This window comes from Amia ocellicauda, chromosome 23, assembly GCF_036373705.1.
Source record: "Amia ocellicauda isolate fAmiCal2 chromosome 23, fAmiCal2.hap1, whole genome shotgun sequence".
NCBI lineage: Eukaryota > Metazoa > Chordata > Actinopteri > Amiiformes > Amiidae > Amia > Amia ocellicauda.
This window is the reverse complement of record NC_089872.1, coordinates 19,185,328-19,205,919: the sequence shown is the minus strand read 5'-3', so window position 1 is coordinate 19,205,919 and position 20,592 is coordinate 19,185,328. Positions and strand designations below refer to the sequence as shown.

At 49.2% G+C, this 20,592-nt stretch overlaps 2 protein-coding genes across 5 annotated transcripts in view; one reads left to right on the top strand and one right to left on the bottom strand.

Annotated features, from left to right (window-relative positions):
- The first annotated feature begins 135 nt into the window (after positions 1 to 135).
- pfas (phosphoribosylformylglycinamidine synthase) lies at positions 136 to 10,470 on the top strand. Its single transcript, XM_066696612.1, has 29 exons — positions 136 to 271; positions 1,309 to 1,440; positions 1,654 to 1,789; positions 1,909 to 2,014; positions 2,135 to 2,333; positions 2,976 to 3,081; positions 3,215 to 3,355; positions 3,476 to 3,600; positions 3,719 to 3,847; positions 3,988 to 4,119; positions 4,228 to 4,356; positions 4,586 to 4,659; positions 4,797 to 4,953; positions 5,170 to 5,231; positions 5,332 to 5,493; positions 5,631 to 5,735; positions 5,843 to 5,974; positions 6,082 to 6,312; positions 6,407 to 6,587; positions 6,699 to 6,782; positions 6,906 to 7,061; positions 7,219 to 7,338; positions 7,500 to 7,645; positions 7,948 to 8,158; positions 8,387 to 8,478; positions 8,907 to 9,021; positions 9,129 to 9,287; positions 9,392 to 9,532; positions 9,775 to 10,470. The coding sequence occupies exons 1-29, from the start codon at positions 151 to 153 to the stop codon at positions 10,083 to 10,085; spliced, it is 4,095 nt and encodes a 1,364-aa protein (XP_066552709.1). The 5' UTR covers positions 136 to 150; the 3' UTR covers positions 10,086 to 10,470.
- A 6,880-nt stretch (positions 10,471 to 17,350) lies between these two features.
- pde10a (phosphodiesterase 10A) overlaps positions 17,351 to 20,592 on the bottom strand; it is a 53,680-nt gene continuing 50,438 nt past the window's right edge. For all 4 annotated transcript variants that reach the window (XM_066696751.1, XM_066696752.1, XM_066696753.1 and 1 more), the window contains exon 22: positions 17,351 to 20,030. In XM_066696751.1, coding sequence (XP_066552848.1) covers positions 19,913 to 20,030 — 118 coding nt within the window. In that variant the 3' untranslated portion in view covers positions 17,351 to 19,912. The remainder of the gene's footprint in view (positions 20,031 to 20,592) is intronic.

The window sequence follows — 20,592 nt, the reverse complement described above, 5'->3', positions numbered from 1 at the left end:
GTGTGTTCGTTTGAATTAAGTCATATTGGATCAAGTGTGACAAGTGTGACACGCATTAGCAGCATCTTCTTCGCCTCTAATTGTTGTAACGCGGTTTGTGTTTGATTACTGCTGCCTTCTGCATTGCTCCGGGTACCATTCATCCGGCGCATGCGCAGAGGAGGTTCCCGGAAGACTTGCAGTGCAGCGGGATATCCACACGTGGAAACGGAGGGAGCTCCGGGTACCCACACAGAGTCTGCTGAACTGCGGGAGAGCTACGGACTGATAAGTACGGAACTTTTTATTATGATTATGATTATTATTACTTGGTCATTTGAAACTTGCACTGCTGCCTGTTTCGTGCAAAATGTATTATAGAAACTTTATGCTCACCTGCAGCTTTGCACAGCTGGCCTGAGACCCGGGTCTGCACCGCTGCTGTGCGACCCCCCAAATCCCCCATAAGCACTTGGAAGTAGGATGCATGGCTGGCGGGATTTGATGTATAACTTTATGTATTAATTAATTAATTTATTTTACTTTTGTATGTAAGGCGAGGCTGGACGGCAAGATCGCCGTGTTTTTAGGGACTGTTTGTGTTAAGAGTCTGTGGCAGGTTTGACCACCAATAGGAGTTCAAGTTATTGATTTCTGTCACTAGGTCTCTGCAGCAACACTTGAGGTCATATTAAAAGTCAGAGATAGGAGGCCACAAAAAGTTGTTTGCATGCACTGATAATCGCTATCGGGCTGTTTCTTGAAGGATCCTAGCTTCAGTTCTTGTTCCAGATTCCTATTACCCTCTGATTAGAATATATTTGATATGCATATAACTCGTGTGTCTGTATAATTGTGTCTCTGGGTGCGAGTGTATGTATTGTGTGTCTCTATATGTGTGTCTAGTGCATCTGTGTGCGTATCTGTATAAAGTGTGTCTGTTTGTGTGCAACCCCGTGCCTGCCTAAAGTCTTGTGACCCACACAGCCAGTCTGTTAGGTTCACCGTGTGATTAATCAATCTCATCCTCTCTCTGTCTGCAAACCCTTCTCTGTTTCCACTCTATCTCTCTATCTGTTCCTCCTTCTATCCCAGACCCCCTTCCACCTCTGTCCACTCTCCTCTGTAACTGGACTTTGCCACAGAGCCGCTACTTCTCTATTGACCCCTCTGTTAATGATCTGTCCATCGGTATGTTGCAATCCTCTCAGAGACACGTGAGGTCAGTCCAGAACAAAAGCTGTCCTGGGGCCGCAGTGTTCTCTCTCTCTCTCCCTCCCTTCGGTGGCGCAGTGTGTTGAGGTTCTGACTCGGCTGGTTTGTTTCCAGGTCGGATCACCATGGCCGTGCTGCAGTTCTACAGGAGCGAGCCAGAGAGGGGGCGGAGCTTGCAGAGAGCCGCCCAGCTCCACCCGGACACGGACTTCCTGACCGAGGCCTGCTACAACGTGGAGTGGACCGGTGAGGGGAGGGTGGCAGAGGGAGAGGAGAAAAGGAGCAATAAACAAAAAAGAAGAGGGAGCATGGAGTCAGAGATTTGGGAGGGGGTAGCATTGACCTCCAAGTGACGGAGCTCCAGGATTTGGTGTTGAGCCACTGGAGTTGCAGCTGAGTGTCCCGGAGTCTCTGCAGCGGCCCCCTCCCACTCCGCTAATGCCCCCTGTTCCTCCTCAGGGTTGGAGCCCCCCAGTGCTGAGCAGAAGCGCATTCTGCAGTGGCTGTTCAGCCCGGGCCTGGACCCCAGCGCCGTGAGGGAGCAGCCGTTCCTCAGCGTGAAGGGGGAAGGGAGGCTAGTGGAAATCGGACCCAGGTGAGGGGAGGAGTGCAGGTGTGCGTGTCAGGAGGCAGAAGAGAGCATGAGCTGCCCTGCCAGAAACTTTAACCCCCATCTCTCTCTTTGTCTCTATGTCTCTCTCTCTCTCTCTGCAGATTGAACTTCTCCACGGCCTGGTCCACCAACGCCGTGTCCATCTGTGGCAGCGTGGGACTGAGAGAGGTCACCCGTGTGGAGATTTCCCACCGGGTCCTCATCAAGGTACAGAGACACAGCGCCCCCTGCGGGCTGAGGACGACTTAATGAAGTTCTTGAATCTTGAATGATCAACAGTTTTAGTGCTGGGCTCAAAGTATTTATTACTTATCCCGTCCCCTGCAGCCCAGGGATGGACAGAGCAGAAAGCTGACGGACGGAGAGATGGATAGTCTGGTGGCCTCCCTGTTTGACAGGATGACTGAGTGTGTCTACTCGCAGCCAATCACGTCCTTCGCTGTGGAGACACGCCCACAGGCTGTGTTCGAAGTGGACATTCTAAAAGAGGGGCGCGCCGCCCTGGAGAGAGCCAATCAGGAGCTGGGTAAGGGCAGCAGGGTTAAGGAGGGTCAAACTGGCCAACCAATTGGGCATGAGGACATAAAGGCGCATGAAGGAGGAGTTGACCAATCACAGCACTGCTGGACTATCTCCTGTTAGACTGTTTATCTCTTCATATTGGACTTTCTCTCTTGTGTCCGAGAGCACAGATGATGTTTAAATTGATTACAAGGTGCTTAATTATATCGGATTGCTGTAGAAGTCACAAGATAATTAGTGTGTTCATGGGATCACGAGTTTCCCCAGCCTGTGTGCTGAGGCATTGTGGGTAAAGATGAGGATGGGTGTTTTTTTCTCCAGAGCAAACTCTCCAGTGAAACTGCTGGGAATCGGATTAGAAAGCAGCCTCTGTAGGTCTTATTGTGACCTCTAGTGTCTGGGCTGTGGTAGCCCAGTTAACTCGATAGATCCTTATCCAAACAGGAACAGCTGACAGTAATTATAAAGCTTAAATTAAGCAATTATAACTCATATATGTAGCCAAATAAATTATTCAGAACATGGCTGTAATGTAAAGGGTTACTATAGGCCCAGAGTTTGAGGCCTACAGCTCTACTCCCTCACTGGGGCTCAGCAGTGTGTGTTTGTTGTCAATAACATGGATGCCGGTGTGTTGCTGCTGCAGGGCTGGCCTTCGACAGTTGGGATCTGGACTATTACACTGCGCTGTTCCAGAGGGTCCGCAGAAACCCCACCAGCGTGGAGTGCTTCGACCTGGCGCAGTCCAACAGGTCCGTGGGAGGGGGGGTGGGATGGGCATGTGCATGTGTTACACAAATACAGTAGTGTGGTTGTTGTCCGGCAGCTGCTCGGTGAGCCTTGGCGTGAATTAACCGGCCCCGTCTCTCTGCCCTGCCCCCACAGCGAGCACAGCCGCCATTGGTTCTTCAGAGGTCACGTGACCATCGATGGGCAGGAACAGGAAGGGACCCTCTTCAGCCTCATTATGGGAACCCAGCACCACAGCAACCCGAACAACGTCATCATGTTCTGTGACAACAGCAGGTGAGTTGCCGGGCTGGAGCTGGGGGTGCGGCGGGGTAGTGTGGGGTACAGGCTGGGGGCGTGATTGTGACTGTGATTGTCCGCCTCCCTGTGAGGTTAACTCTGTCGGTGCTTCCACAGTGGCATCCAAGGCCAGGAGGTGGAATGTCTGTACCCCGACGACCCGACCCAGGCCGGCCCGTACCGCCGCCTCCCCGCCACGCGGCACGTCATCTTCACCGCTGAGACGCACAACTTCCCCACAGGTCTGTCAGTCAGGCGCACGCAGACCCAGCTGTACCCAGTGCCTCCCTCTGTCGTCTGTCTTGCCCTCTGTTCCCGTCTGAAGGCTGGAGTCCACTCTTTCTCTCTCTCCCCCTCCAGGTGTTGCTCCGTTCAGCGGCGCCACCACAGGCACAGGGGGGCGTATCCGGGACGTCCAGAGCACAGGCCGTGGCGCTCATGTCATTGCTGGCACAGCGGGGTACTGCTTCGGCAACCTGCACATCCCTGGTGAGGCGCCCTGCCCGTTCTGTCCTCTGATACCCGTCCTGTCCGGCTAACCCATCACCTGACCTTAGTCGCCTGTCCGCCCATCAACCTACAAATGGGATCTTCCCACCAACCTGCAACTCTCTCTCTCTCTCTCTCAGGTTATGCCTTGCCATGGGAGGAGGGTGCTTGGGTGTACCCCCCTAATTTTGCCCCGCCCCTGCAGATTGCTATTGAGGCCAGCAACGGGGCGTCTGACTACGGGAACAAATTCGGGGAGCCCGTCCTGGCAGGTACCCTCCCTGCCCGCCCATCTGCCCTGTGTTTATGGAACGGTTCATAAGGGCCACCCACGCTCTGTTATCTCACCTCCATCTCTCTCTCTCTCTCCGTCCCTCCAGGCTTTGCCCGGTCTTTCGGGATGCAGCTTCCCAGCGGTGAGAGGCGGGAGTGGATCAAACCCATTATGTTCAGCGGGGGAATCGGCTCCATCGAGGAGCAGCACGTTGAGAAAGAGGGAGCGAAACCAGGTGGGATGAGAGCAGAGGAGCTTGGTGTTGAGTGACGGTCGACTCTAATCTCTCACCGTGTCAAAACACATCCCCTCCCTCCATCTTTCTCGCTTCTTCCATGTGAATGCCCCTCCCCTCTCCAGTTGTGCCGATGCAGCGTTCGTAGGCAGGAACAAGGGGTCAGTTTCAACTAGCTGATGTACGGTTTCCTTCTCTCTCTCCCTCCTTTTCCCCGTCTCTCTCTCAGGAATGGAGGTGGTGAAGATGGGGGGTCCTGTGTACAGGATTGGTGTGGGTGGAGGAGCAGCTTCCTCCATACAGGTATAAGCTCACCCTGGTCTCTCTCTCTCTCTGAAAAGGTTGACAGCAACTTAAACTCACCTCCATTTGTTCCTTAGCCTACTTACTCACACTCTCTCTCTCTCTCTCTCTCTCCCTCCCTCCCTCTCTCTGTCCAGGTACAGGGTGACAATGCCAGTGAGCTGGACTTCGGCGCCGTGCAGCGTGGCGACGCCGAGATGGAGCAGAAGATGAACCGGGCGCTGCGGGCCTGCATCGAACGCCGGGCCGGGAACCCCGTGTGCAGCATCCACGACCAGGGGGCCGGGGGGAACGGTGAGCCGGCACACGCACTGCAAGACGCACACTGCCGCCCGGTGTGGGGGGCTCCGGTCTCCAGGAACGACACGTAGACCCTCTGTCCCTCCTGGAGCAGATGTAGTGGCATCTGCCGACGTGATGTGGGTGGGGGGAGGTTTATGGGGGTCTCGGTGTTCCTCGCACTGAATGAGGGGCTGTCAGTGTGATGTCCTCTCTGTTTCCCATGTCCAGGCAATGTCCTGAAGGAGCTGAGTGAGCCGGCAGGGGCGGTCATCTACACCAGCAGGTTCAAGGTGAGTCTCCCTCTCTCCCTCTGTTTCTCTCACGCACACAAATCGCCCGCTCTCCGTTGGCTGATCTCTTCTCCTCTCTCTCTCTCTCTTTCTCTTTCAGACCGCAGACCCCACTCTCAGTGTGCTGGAGATCTGGGGGGCGGAGTACCAGGAGAGTAACGCCCTGTTGGTTCGCCCTTCGGACCGTGACTTCCTGCAGAAGGTGTGCGACCGGGAAAAGTGTCCCCTGGACTTTGTGGGGACGATTACCGGCGACGGCAAGGTCTGTTCAGTCGTGGTTTGTGTGTTCAGGTGTGTCTGTGAGTGTCACGGTTTTGAGCTGGTCTTGTCCTTCTGTCAGTCTCTCGCACTCTTTGTGTCTGTCCGTCCGTCTGTTTGACTCTGTATCGTCCCCGGCAGATCGTGTTGGTGGACGACCGTGCTGAGCCAGAGTCCGGGGGAGACGGGACACGGCATCCAGTAGACCTGCAGCTGGACTGGGTCCTGGGGAAGATGCCACAGAAGGTGAGAGGGTCTCGGCACATCTGCGCCACTGCCTAGGGAACCAGTTCGGGTTGGGGCCCTGCTCTACTCGTCCAGACGGTCACCGTGTCTGTTCCCCTCCCCGTCAGGAGTTTGTTTTTGAGCGGGTGAAGCCTGACCTCCAGGCACTGACGCTGCCCAACGACCTGTCGGTGCGCGAGGCTCTGGAGCGAGTGTTGCGGCTGCCGGCGGTAGCCAGCAAACGATATCTCACCAACAAGGTCAGCGCTCTCACAGTCCCTGTCCCCAGCTCTTCCTACCTCTCTCTCTCTCCATCTCCCCCGGTGAATGGCTTTGTGACTGCTCTCTTTCCCCGCGTCTGTTGCAGGTGGACCGCTCAGTGACGGGCTTGGTGGCCCAGCAGCAGTGTGTCGGTCCTCTGCACACGCCCCTGGCCGACGTGGCCGTGGTAGCACTGTCTCCCTTCAGCCGCGTGGGGGCGGCGACCGCGGTGGGGGAGCAGCCGGTCAAGGGCTTGGTGTCGGCCGCGGCTGGGGCCCGCATGGCGGTGGGGGAGGCGCTCACCAACCTGGTGTTCGCGCAAGTGTCTGCGCTCAGGGTGAGACACCTCTGACCTGAGCCCAAGAACTCTGGCCATAGTTGAGTTTGTGTGTTAAGTGTCGCTGTCTCTCTTGTCCCCCGTAACCCACCAGGATGTGAAGTGTAGTGGGAACTGGATGTGGGCGGCAAAGCTACCAGGCGAGGGCGCAGCGCTGTGGGAGGCGTGTCAGGCCATGTGTGATGTCATGGCGCAGCTGGGCGTGGCCGTGGATGGGGGCAAGGACTCTCTGAGCATGGCGGCGCGTGTGGGGAGGGAGACCGTGAAGGCGCCAGGTGAGAGGGTTGTCCAACCTTCCGTCCGTCCGCTCCCCCATGTGGTTCTGGGTGTCTGTGCCTCTGTTTGTCTTTCAGAATGATCTGTAGAAATCTCTCTCTCTCTCTCAGGTGCTCTGGTGATCTCAGTCTATGCAGTTTGCCCTGACATCACAGCCACCGTGACCCCTGACCTCAAGGACCCTGAGGGCAAAGGTGAGGTTGACAGTTGAGTGGTGGGGCTGGTGCTGCGCGCTCAGGGCGGCACGGTGAATCCTGCGTTTGAGGACGTGTCTAGCTTTGTTAGAGAGAGAAAGTCAACATCCCTCTCTCTACCAGGCGTGCTGCTGTACATCCCGGTGACGGCGGGGCAGTGGCGGCTGGGTGGCACCGCCCTGGCTCAGTGCTTCTCCCAACTGGGTGACAGTGCCCCGGACCTGGACCGACCCCAGAGCCTGGTGGCCTGCTTTGAAAGCACCCAGAGCCTGCTGCAAGGTGAGTCTGTCTCTCTCTCTCTCTCCACATCGGACTTGTCATCCCTCCATCTCCCCCTCCCCACATGGAGGCAATGTTTCTTTAACCCCACAATGAGGGGTTCACAGCCTCTTCTCTCTGAGTGACCTCTGACCTTGTTTCTTATTATGGTGGGCAGACTCTCTGATCAGCGCAGGACATGATGTCAGCGATGGGGGGCTCATTTCCTGCCTGCTGGAGATGGCCTTTGCAGGGAATCGTGGGATAGAAGTGGACCTTTCCCTGGGGGGCCCCGGAGGTGAGTGCGACTCTGCCAGCCTGGTGTCCCGTCTGTCTCTCCCCCTTTTCATTTGTATGCTCTTCCATTCCTCTTAAAAATAAACATGTACAAAAGTTCACCCAGAACTGCCTCCATCTGTACCTGATCTTCCTCCCCCCCTCTCTCTCTCTCTCTCTCAGTGCTGGAGGTCCTGTTCTCAGAGGAGCTGGGTCTGGTTCTGGAGGTGTCCGAGTCCAGCGTGGCTCAGGTGTGTCAGAGCTACACCGATGCCGGGCTGACCTGCCACAGGATTGGCCGGACCTGCGGGTTTGGACCCGAGTCCTGGGTGAGTCCCGACGCGGCCCCATGACCTTAGAGTCCCCTCCGCTACTCCACCACTACTCCGCACTGCCACACCTGTGTAACTCAGCCCCAGTGTAAGAAGCCAGCCTCCTGAGCTGACTGAGTCACATGGCACTGGGGTGGTTTCAGGATTGACACCGGAAACACATTCATGGCAGATATCTAAGACTTTTAAAGATGTGCCAGCTGATCTCCATATCGGACTCCAGAATACCGCACTCTGTTTTTTTTCAGCCAGGCATGCCCTTGACCCCTCTCTGAGCCGTGACTGTGTTTCTCTTCCAGGTCAGGGTGAGTGTGGCTGGACAGGAAGTCCTGAAGGAGCCTCTGCCCAGCCTCAGGGCATTATGGGAGTCCACCAGCTTCCAGTTGGAGAGGCTGCAGGCCAATCCGCAGTGTGTTCAGCAGGAAGAGGAGGGACTGGCCAGTCGTACAGCCCCCAGCTACAAGTTGACCTTTGACCCTGTGCAGACCCCGGCCGTCCTCAAAGACCTGGGTGAGAACGTGGAAGCTGTAGGTTCAGTATTTGCTATACGCTCTACGTTGGCCTTGCTTTTTGATATTAGACGAAGCCCAGTGTAACCCTAAATCGCGCTGAATTTCTAACTACTGGGAACACCAATCAAACATTTTAAATGTGGTCCTAGAGAGGCCTGAGGTGCATTCAGATGAAGTGTTCAGATGTTTCTGTCCCTCTGTGCTCACGGTCCGTGTGTCTGCCCAGCCCAGGGACGCCCGCGAGTGGCGGTGGTGCGAGAGGAGGGAAGCAATGGAGACCGAGAGATGGCAGCCGCTCTATGGATGTCTGGGTTCGAGGTATGTCCTGCAGTGTATGCGCGCGCACACAACATAAGAACATGAGAAAGTGCTCCATCGTGCTCGTTTGGTGTCCATTAATAACTAAGTGATCAAGGATCCTATCCAGTCTGTTTTTGAATGTTCCCAAATTGTCTCTTCAGCCACATCGCTGGGGAGTTTGTTCAGATTGTGACGCCTCTCTGTGTGAAGAAGTGTCTCCTGTTTTCTGTCTTGAATGCCTTGAAGCCCAATTTCCATTTGTGTCCCGGGTGCGTGTGTCCCTGCTGATCTGGAAAAGCTCCTCTGGTTTGATGTGGTTGATGCCTTTCATGATTTTGAAGACTTTGAATCAGCACACATTCGCACACCTCCACTGTGCTGTGTGTCTGTGGGCAGTGTTGGTGTGTGTGTCTGATCGCAGGAACCTTTTAATTCTCCCTCCCCAGGTGTGGGATGTGACCATGCAGGACCTGTGTTCCGGCTCGGCAACCCTCGACCCGTTCCGGGGCGTCGTCTTTGTGGGCGGCTTCAGCTACGCGGACGTCCTGGGCTCAGCTAAAGGTACTGCCAGAGGACCGAGCTGTCGATGGGTGTGCGCCGACTGATCCTGGCGGGTCGGTGGAGGATTTCAACTTTTGTTCGCTTTTTTTTCCCCTCTCTCTCTCCAGGATGGGCCGCCACGGTGACCTTTAACCCCCGCGCTCGGGCGCAGTTCGAGGGGTTCCGCCGGCGCCAGGACAGCTTCAGCCTGGGGGTGTGTAACGGCTGTCAGCTCATGGCACTGCTGGGCTGGGTGGGGGTGGAGACTGAGGACGGCGCCTGTGAAGGTACCATCTCTGCCTGTCCGTCCGAGTCCTAGTTACTCGATGCCCGGTGGCTTGGCCCCACAGCGGTCCTTGATGTCCTCTGTCCTGTCCACTGCTCCTCGCAGGTCCCGGTGTGGTTCTGAATCATAACAAATCGGGCCGGTTTGAGTCCCGGTTCGTCAGCCTGGCGATCTTGCCCTCACCCGCTCTCATGCTGCGGGGCATGGAGGGCTCCACGCTGGGAGTGTGGGTGGCACACGGAGAGGGTGAGCCATGCCGTCTTACTTGTCTCTCTTTGCACCCCTCCTCCCTGGTTCTCCCTCAGTTTTTCCTCTTCCATTCTTGTGCCCTTTGTTACTATTTGTTTTCCTCTCAATCTCTTCTCTCTCTTTTGATTTGTAGGCTCTTCTCTGGCCTTTGTGTCATACACGACTCTTTTATCTTCTTGAATTTACCCTCCTTCCCCAGCCCTTTTCTTCTCACCCTCAGTCTCTTCTCTCTCTCTCAGGCCTGATGCAGTTCCGATCTCCGTCAGTCCTGCAGCGCCTGCTCTCCGGGTCCCTGGCTCCCCTGCGCTACGTAGACGACGCCGGCTCCCCCACGGAGCGGTACCCCCTGAACCCCAACGGCTCCCCGCAGGGTCTGGCCGGGCTGTGCTCTGCGGACGGGCGTCACCTGGCCATGATGCCGCACCCGGAGCGGGCGGTGCTGTCTTGGCAGTGGCCCTGGGCCCCGGCGTCCTTCGGGGCAGCCCTGACGCCCTCGCCCTGGCTCACCATGTTCCAGAATGCTGCTGCCTGGTGCCTGGCCAATCAGTGAGCAGAACAACGAGAACTAACATTCATGGAGTGACTGTAGCTGAGGCAAGGACAGCCACCCAGTCACAGCAGCGCAGGAGAGAAATTGCACCACCGGTGAGTGTTGTTCCATCCGGGGGCCGGGGCTGTGCAGACGTCTGTTTCACAGCATCTCTCTGCTCCGGCACCGGCCCACGCTCGGCCCGGGAGTCGCAATTCCTCTTTCCCGAGTCAGTTTTTTAAGCTCTGTGTTTCACTGCCTTATGGGACTGGTCTTCAGTGTCTTAAGTGTTTTTGGGTGGTTTGGCTGGTGACAATAGGTAAAGCTGTAACACTCAAAGCTCATCGTTTCATCCTATGGGGCTATTTGTATGGAAACAGCAATAAAGTGTTATTATAGACCTGCAGACGGTGCCATTTTATTGTTCTCCGTTTATCACAGATGTATAAAATCTGAAGTTTGTGGGAGAGAGGTGGAGTGGATGAGTTCAGTCAGTCGTTCTTGATTCTGGGGTGAATCGATACATAAGCTACTGGCTAAAAACACACACAGAAAATGAAAAGCTTTGTGTCCTTTCCTCTTTTCATATAGAAGTATAAATAAGTAAATAATAAAAAGGACGCATTCTTTGGAAAGATCACTGAAGCTTTCTTCACAATCCCAGCCTTTGCTCTGTCCTCTGCCCTTTCCACTGCTGTCGCAACATGTTCACCGTGGGAAGACTGTGGGAACGACATTCGATTGCACAATGCTGTGCTGCACGCAATGCAGTCAAATGTTACTTGGGTTAGAAAATGTTGGTTCAAGGGTCAGGGGGTCCGTTGAGAATGTTAAGAAGTGATGAAAGAAAATGAGATCAAACCAACTCCGACGAAAAAATGCCCATAGTGAGACAGATTCACTGAAGATGTAGAATTAAGTGTACGAGGAAAATCAAAACCAACTAAACGAGAAAACTGCCAGAGGGTACATTTCCAATCGTTTTGGATAAATGAGGGAAGTAAATCAAACTGAATTAACTGATACAAAGAAAGATGGCATTTTCATATGTGAAATGTTATTGAAAGCTTTGATAAAACATTCAACATGACAGGCTTGTGTCCTCAACTCCCATTCACAGTCTGGATCAAGTGGACATTATGTTGCGAAGTGAATGGGATAGGATAGAAAACGCTTTTGTAGATTGTCATACATATAGATCAGACTCTTCGTTTGATCAAATGAACGGACGCCTAAAACAACAATGCAGAGTTCGGCTGCTGGCGTCTTGCACGGCCGAGCGGACAACACTGCAGCGATGAGGTAAAGCACGATGTTGGGGACAGTGAAGAACATGACGCAGGTGTTTGCATCCTGTACAGTCATCTGATCTTTGATCCAGTGAAAGGGCCGCAGCACAGCAGCGGTACCATGAAGGAGGGCAGCTAGGATGGGGAAAGGGTTGGGAAAGGTACGGGTTCCATTTTCTTTGATAAGCTGGTTGAATGCAGGACAAAGATGGCGGCAGTCACCACTTGGTGGCACCGTTCAGTCTGTAAAGGGGAAACTCCAGCTGTTCCCACTTTGGGATCCGGGCCTTCAGTCCAGAGGCCTTGAGGAGCAGGAGAGTCATGGCAAAGCAGAAGCACCAGACAAACTTGCACCAGTAGTGCCAGTTAAAGAAGCCCTCACCGCCGCACAACCTGAGAAGCCTTCCATCACCTGGATGACCCCAGCTGGCCGATTTGTTCAAGTTGCACATCCATTTCAAGCGTCTGAGAAGGAAGGTGAGCATCTGAGATCTGGTGGAATGCAACCTGGATTGTAGTTTTATGTGGATTCTGCACTGGCAACCCACCGGTTTTTATTTTGTACATGTGGGCTTGTTCCTTAGGAGGGACCCCAACCAGACGTGTTCTTATGATGTGCAGATCACTCCAAAAGTGGAGGAGTCTTCTACCTACTTTGTTTAAAGAGTGTTGTGATTTAAAGTATTGTATGAATTAAAAGAGGTGAGTAGAACTAGGCTGACAGATTGAATTTAAAGAAAAACGCATGTTTGAAAATAATTCAATCTGTACACAACTTCATTCTTATTTTCTATTTTAGAGAGAGTGCTTCATAGAAAATTCTACTTTGACCTGTTCCTGGCTAATGTTTCCCTTTTTTTAAGGCTTCTCGCTATTAAACGCTGTTTTAATTGTCACTTTTGTAACCCCTTGACAGAACACGATTCTGGTCTTTGGCTGTGAGTTTATCAGATTCGTCACTCTGTCTTTAAAGACGTATGAATTGACTATAAGGTATGTTTTTAATCCTGTGATGGTCACTTCAGGTTTGCAGATTCGTTTTTCTGTCGGTGGGATTCCAAAAGGTTGACATTTTGAATGCACCATCAGTGTTGATGGAAATATCTAGGAAATGCAACTCAGTTTGACTACACTAACTCCATAGTAGATGGGTGGTAGTATAATCACTAAACAACCGTAAATCAAGTTTAGAAGCCATCCACAGTAAGATATCATTGATGTATTGTTGTGGACCAAGGGTCAGGTGTTAAAAAAAAAAAAAAAAAAAAAAACAGTTGTAGACACACACACACACACATGTTTTTTCCAAAAAATATATAATTTATTTGTTGTCACTTTTGAAAAAAAACTGACAAAAAGAATCGGGAGGTTTCAAAACTAAATTCAGAAAAGAACCAACATACGAGGAAATAAACTCCCATAGCAGGATACCTGACACCACAGAGCTACCTGGACTCAGGTTTGCAGTGGTTTTCACATTCATGTGACCTCCAGCACACTACCAACTTACTCCTCCACCACCTGGTTATATACCCTAGCTCTATATGACCCCTCCCTAGAACAAACCAATGTAACAAAACGAAAAAGGTAAAAAACAATGAGCTGAATTACCATTAAAAATAATTCTGTTATTTATTTTTGACATCCCCTTCCATCTTTAAAATGAGCCAGCCCTGTCCATGCTGGAAAACAGGTTTCCTCCATTACCAACATTAATCCAGTATTGCCCCTCACCAAGATGGCCCCTAACCTCCCAGCATTCCCAGACAAACATGGCAGCTCTCACACCCCTGTTCAACCCAAACCAAAGACCAATAATACCAGTGAATTGGAGGCCGTATTACTGATGTATAGTTTTCCCACACACACGTATATATATTATAAATAAATGTCATGTTGTCAAAGGCATACTTGCTCTCCTGCAGCAGGAATAGTCATAACCATAAATGTTTATCAACATGACCTTACAGATACAGACTATAAACCTATTAAACAACAAATATACTGGCAAAACTGCTAGTGAGCATCCATAGGGGTGCGGGAAAAACGATTCATGTAAGAATCACGATTCTGTATCCATGATCAAATTCCAATTATAGATTTTTATGAGTTTTCCAGGTTTCACATGGTTCCAGTTTCAAGGACAGCAGCCTAGGCCTAAAAGGGAGAAACATAAATGGCTGCTAGTTATCTAAAACACCCAGTCACAAAGGGTGTTTAGTTTTAGTGTTTTCTACTCCAGTAAAGTTCTTTTCATGTTTAATTATGTTTTTTAGGGACTTGATTGCAGTTTATTTTCTAAGGGGTCATGTAGAGGAGCCCGTCAATCACAATTAGAATAGAATTGTCCTATTGGCTGCGATGGCTCAGTAAATGAAACGTGGGTTTGACGCTGGTACCGATTGTGCTCGGTGCACCCGGTGAGGGAGGCGGGAGAGTGTGTTCCCGGATGTAGGAGCCGGCGGGGGGGGGGGGACCTTTACAAGCCTTGGATGCGCTACAGCTTTATTTTTTTTCGCCTGTTGTTAAAGTAGTGGTTAATAACAGGAACAGACTGCGCATGAACCCTGGCGCGGCTTTACGGGTTCTAGAACCCTGGCGCGGCTTTACGGGTTCTAGAACGCTGAAGAGGATTCGAGCTGTATCCCTTTACTCGCAGATTGACACAACCCAGTCCGTCGGTTTTTGTTTTGTTTTTTGTTTGTTCGGTTCCTGACGATAAAGCGCCCAACCGGACATCCCTGCCGATCTCCTCTCCTACCCTCGGACGCGTGAGTTAAATACCATCATATATGGGGTTTGTACCCGATTGTACCACCTCGGTGCTGCACATCTGTGGCAGTGTGACGAGTCAGTTCCCAGAGAGCACAGCAAGTCCACCTTACAACGTGTTTTAATACATTGACCTATACAACTTTAAAATACCATGTTTTGGTTTTATATATGAATCGTATAGTAAGTATATGTCAGGGACGCTCCCACATGTAGAGAAGGCGTGTCCTCGGATGACGTCACACAGAAGAGCCGCTTAAGTTCACCATCAAGACGGTTGTCAAAATTTGCGGAGTGATTTGAATTTACGCGTATTTGAATCTTGCACGTCTTCCTGTTGGGTTTTGATCTGGGGTTGTGTAATTCTCCACGTGGCTACTGCACATTTACTTATTTAATCCGGCTTGGTTCTGTGCAGCGTGTGTAAGACGTCATTGGATAACACTGTAATAGTGTATTGGAGATTCATAATACTAATTGTAGAGATACTCTCTCAAGCTTCCCGCATTCACACCTCACCAGGCGAGAGGAAACGAAGCGTTGACCCAGTGCGATTGTAGCTCTGAAAAGGGGTAAAGGACGAGGACACCGGTTACTTTTCGGGAATTAACATTTGCCAGTGAAAACACGGACGGATGGCTCTCTGGGTTGGCTAATTTTAAAGACATTTACAATTTACTCAAGGTTAGAAAAAATGTATTCGGTGTTATGCAAAATTTTACTTTGATCTATTCAACGGTTTACTGCATTGAAATGATAATTGGAATCGAATCCTGAACCCAAGGATCCAAATCGAACGCTGAGATTCACACGCCTGTGAGGAGGGACTGGACCTGCACAGCGCTAGAACAACACTAGAGGGCACGTTTAAGCTATAAAACCATAAAACCACCCTGCATTTGGTCAGCAAGAGCAAGCTGAAGTCCTGTAGATCAGATGTCTCTACTTGCTTGCTCTAGTCCACCTCACAAAGTGATGCAAAGTTTGATTTCATCATAAATGGAAATGTCCTCAATTCCTGTTGTGAACCACAGAACATGCCAACATACATGTGCATGATACTGCACCACACAGGAACACAGTGAGTATCTTGGCACAGTTTATTGTGGATGAAACGGGAGGAGGAGGAGAGCTGCAGAACTGAAGCTTGCAAAATAGTTTATTTGCAAACAATTTAACAATTACACCTTTGGGTTTTGCAGGTCTAACTACGTCATAGAAAATAATCTGGTGGAGCGTCTTTGAAAAAAGTCGATGGCATAGGGGCTTTCTTGTGATGAACAACAAAGGAATTTGAACAATGTGGAGAAATGCTCTTTCTCCATAAATGGTCGTGGCTACAATAAGCCTCTCGGGAGGAACATGTTGACCGTTTCATCGCACGGAAGGAAATGCAGAACAAAAAAAAGACAAGTTTGTTTTGTGTATTTATTTACAACCGTATAATAAATGGTCTCGATGGGCTATAGTACAAACATAATAGTATTTTAAATACAAAGACTGCAAATGAATACATGGAAAAAACAACATATACAATATTTATAATTTATAAATGCGATTTTAAGATCAAAATTATTGCACTTGCATATACATTTTATACAAAACAAAACCAAAAAAATACAGCTTATATATTTATTTAAATTAGTAACCAAGCACTTGGTATGCTACCCTGAATCAATGTGTGGGGGGGAAAAAAGAAACACAAGCTTTGGACATACAATTATGTATTTGTTCTCCGTTTACACACAAGATACTGATTTGTTCTTAAATCACATCTGAGATTACCGTCAGTAAATTACGTCACTGACTCTCACTATTAGCTTTGTTCAGATCTGAAAGTATTAGTAAAGTAATGGTCTGTTAGTGTAACAGAGCAGAACAATAATTGATCCAATCTAGGAATGACTGCCCATATTTTACGCAGTTTCTGGACATGTTAACTATGCATGTGCTGCTTGGGTCCCAGTTGAAGCAACGCGTGAACATCCTCGCTGTACATCGCACTTCAATTAAATGTATTTTTAAAAACTGGTTCTAGAACGTTGGACAGGCATAGAACGTTCCGTTTTGTTTTTGGCAGGGGCGGGAAACGCATGCGCACAGCCGTGTCTTTGAAAACCGTCCCAGCACTTCGCAGGTGATGGGCTTCGAGGTCCTTGCTTCTCTCGTGGTTTGTCTTCATAAGGAATTTGCTGCACACAAGAGGGGTCTGACAGCAGAACTGCATCCATAGTGGAGTTAAATGGAAACTAGAAGGGCTGTGGGGTTTTAAGCACAAACAATAGAACAGCCTGGCTTGATTTGAAAATAAAGAGGTTCACACATTAAAGGGCAAATATTCGCAGATTCATCCCCTTCATCTTGACTGGCCTGAAAACGTTTGCTAAACCAAGAGCTTCCCTTAAAAAGAAAACCATTCCACCCTTCCTCAACATGCGATTTCAGATTTGCAATAGGACGATTGAAAGGGTTCTCGCGCAAAGGTGTGCAAGTAAGAATGGGTCCAAAAATGTTTTTAAATGACAAATCCTCACCTCGCGGTTTCTGAGCATTGTCCCCAGCCCTGGTTTGTTCATGTAATAGACGCACAACGACCCAGCACAAACAGCAGGGCGTCATAGCACAGGGCACACATACTGACACCTTCAACCCCCGGGTGTGGTGTGAAACCCGTCTCCAGGATCGCTGCGGTCCTCTCCGGTGGCCGTGGCGGGGTCAGCGCCAGGCTAAAGCCGGGCCACAGTGCTCGATCCCCCGCAGGCCGGTCAGCACAGCCTGGACCAGTCACTTTGTTACAGATGCAGCTCTATTCATACGGTATCGGACATGGAGGAACATAGCTGGAATTGCTTGTAAGAGCCACTGAAGTCTTCTCTCGGGCACCGCCTGGTCAACAGGAATGAGCAAGTTGTTCTTGACCAGCCTTTGCATGTTCCCAGGCTTGGGTTATAATTCGCAGTGCATTGCATGGTGTTTAAATTGATTATTTTTACTATATGACATTACCAATGTATACCAAAGCTTTTGTTTTAATAGGTTAGCATTAACATAAAAGTGACAGTAGTTCCATGTCCTATGTAGACAATGCTGCAGAAAAAAAAAGCACAAACTACAAACATAACCTGAAATAAAAGGTTCAATGTTTGTGATTTGTAGTGAAGACAGAGAGCTACCATATTCGTTATGAAACTCTTCATGAAATGCATTAATGAAGCTGACTAATCGTTTGGAATAAATATTTAATGAAATTTCTGCGGTTCTTGATGATCACATAGACATTTCTCATTGAAAATGTGGGTTACTATCTCACATTAAATACAGTTCTGCTCTGTACATCTTACACACTTGTATAAAAAAGGCCAACATTTTCTTTCGTATTAAAAATATAAGTTAATTTGAATTTAAAACTAATAAAAAAAAAAACAACCTATAAACATAGTGCAGACGAAGCAAAAAAAATTGCGCCAAACAAGCAGACTTTACAAAAGGCAGGAAACCTTTCAATAAAGACTCTGAAACCCAGGTTTAGGACAGAGGGAACTAAACCTGGGCCAAAAAGTGCAAGATAACCATCCTAAATTAGCACCAATAAAGTCTACCCATCGCTCTTACTACTGAAGTCTAGTATTAAAGCCATGGTCTACCAACTGTTTTAGGTATATAGGTAATATTTTCATCAACTTAAGGTGCAACCACTGTTATAGAAAGTCCACATTGGAAATTGAATTCAAAACACGTATTGTCTACATTCATGCTTTAGACTCTAGCTTATTCACATCGGAGGCATTTTTACTTCATGTGACATTTCATCTGCTGTTAAAGACGTTTCTAAGAACTAGTCCTGACACGGAGACAGATATGAAAGCACTTCTCTAGCTCACAGAATGCCAGTCAGATCTGTTTCTGATCTTTCTACCATAACTGAGAAACCATTTGGTTAGTAGATGGAAACGCACAGAGTCCGTATGAATTGAAGCTACCCAGGTTAGGCCGGGTAAATTATATGGCTTCATTGGGCTCGCTGGAGGCTTACATTTTGCATTCGAGAATTGGGCAAAATTTGAACTAGGCAAGGAAATCTGAGTTTGTTATTCTTCAAATATAAATGGCAAAACACGATAAGTGCGATCTCCCACACGTCTTGATGGAAACCAAAAGAACATTTTCCACCCAGTAATCCTCGGTTGGCAATAAACGGTCAACGCAGTCTGTCCCTTGGTTTACGAGGTCCTTCAACACCGGGAAACGCCACAAGTTTCCACTTTAGAAATCTACAGATACTTAAATAGCACAGGCTCTGAAAAACAACATACTGCTCTTAAACATTCTCACCCCTGTAAGTTTTATCTCAGAAAAAAGGACATCAAATTAGGGCATGCCACATTTCTTTTAAGAGCCTTTTATGTGATAAAATAATTCAAGGCGTGTCAGCTGATATTTTTCTGTGGCGTAATTACAGCCTGTCGCAGTTCGCTCTGCTTGGCTGACACGAATGTAGAGCAGGGAATTAAATAGGCAAAAAGTATTTGGGCTGGAGGTTTCAAATCAAGAGACACGGGGAGGGGGGTAGTGTTACCACTGTGGACAGGGCAAGATCCGAGCAGCTAAACCGTGATCTGCAAAACAACTCCCTTCGCTGTCAGTTTCAGTTGTAGCCCTTTAGCAACAATTCACTGGATATTGTAAAAACAGTCCATAATTTGGGGGGAGGTTAAGTCGGGTCCAAATACTTAATTTTATGGTGTCTCATTTCAATCAATAGGTATGCTTTTTAAATTAAAACTAACTGGGACTTTTTCCTCAATTTTCCTTTTCGGTTCCATCTATTATGGCTTCGAAAGCCCCTTACGGAGCCAAAGTGCACACGACTGTGTTGGGGCTGCCTGGTTTATAGAGCTGCTGAAGTGTCTGGTGAGCTCTATGTGGTGACCTCTGCCATGATTACTCGTTTGTTATGGTCTATAAAGCTGAAAACATGTCGGTTCCCAGAACGCACGGCAAAGAGATGTTGTGAAGGAACGCTGCCTATCTTTAGGACTACAGCGGAGAGCATTTATCTCGGGAAAAACTCATTTGCCATACCTTGCACCTGGGAGGTTGGTGTGTATGTATGTATGTATGTATGAATGATAAATATACAGCTCTAGGAAAAAAATGAGACCACTTAACATTGATTTCTGAACTTGGAGTGGCCTCTTAATGTTTTGCAGAGCTGTATTCGAGTACTGTTATTGTATTATTCTTTTGATAACAGATGCATCATCAAGACAACAAACCTTGTTTAGTCTCAGCATGAATCTTCCATAAACATCCCGGCTCAACATCCCAATGCACAGATAATCCACCCGTCCCGTGAAAAGTACCATTTCGATAGGTTGTACCCCCAGAATGTCAAAAAGTCTGATTTAAAATCAAGGGAAATGGTCAGGGTTTGGAATTTAAGGCCTCAGCAAAAATACAGACCGCAAAGGAAAATCGGTTAAAACTAAAAAATAACTCAAATTTAAGTCCACTCTAAAAACAGACTCCCAAGCGGTGTGGTTCAGGTGATCCGATCACAATCCACCGCACCCTTCAGCTGAAGTCCCTAAGGTCACTGTTCCCGGTGACGCCTTTAGTGTAAAGAGCTCCATCACCCAATGAGGTAACTGTATGGTTTTAATGTCCTCCCGCTAAATCACCTTCTCAGCCACTGCGCCACTCCCTGCCTTCACAGGAAATCGGCCGTTCGCTGGAGTTGCAGAGTCTCTGGCAGGAAATGCGCCTCTGTACCAAGCCCTCCTCTAGTCAATTGTCTATTTTCACAGGAATGGTCTCGGCAGACTCTGAGGTATCGGACTGAGAGGGGGCCCACTTGGACGGGTCCTCTCCTTCAACCAGCTTTTCCCATTGGGCGAGGTTTTCCCTAAATAAATAGACAAAAGTAAATAAATAGAAGCACTGGAAATCACTCATGAACATTCATCAGTTGCAAGGATTTGTTTACTGCAAAATTTCACACTATTTCAAAATCGGAAAATATAAATATGATGCGAGGATCATAAACTATTTTCACCAGGAATAAATATAATTAGGATGGATTTTAATAAAAGCATTCAGTCCACTGCTGCTCTGCTCAGTGGTATCAGGTGACTGTGGTGTCAAAGTGAATACCAGGGGGTCTCTACAGAAGAATGCATCTATTGATAAACACCAGCGCTTCATATATCTCCCCGATCAGACCCCGCTGGTGGCTTCTCCCAGTCCGCCGCCCGATGACGCACCATTTCAACATAAATGAAATTCTAACACATCAGCCTCTGAAGGGGAAAATCGTCAGGACGTCGAGCCGATCAACAACAGAGGGGAAATTCTCACTGGGGCTGTCCTTCGGTCCACGTTTTAACCCAATAAGCCCCACGATGCGAGAACCCGAGCAGCGATCTTTCAGACCATGCCTTTCAATTAGCAGTTGATGTAGTTTACAC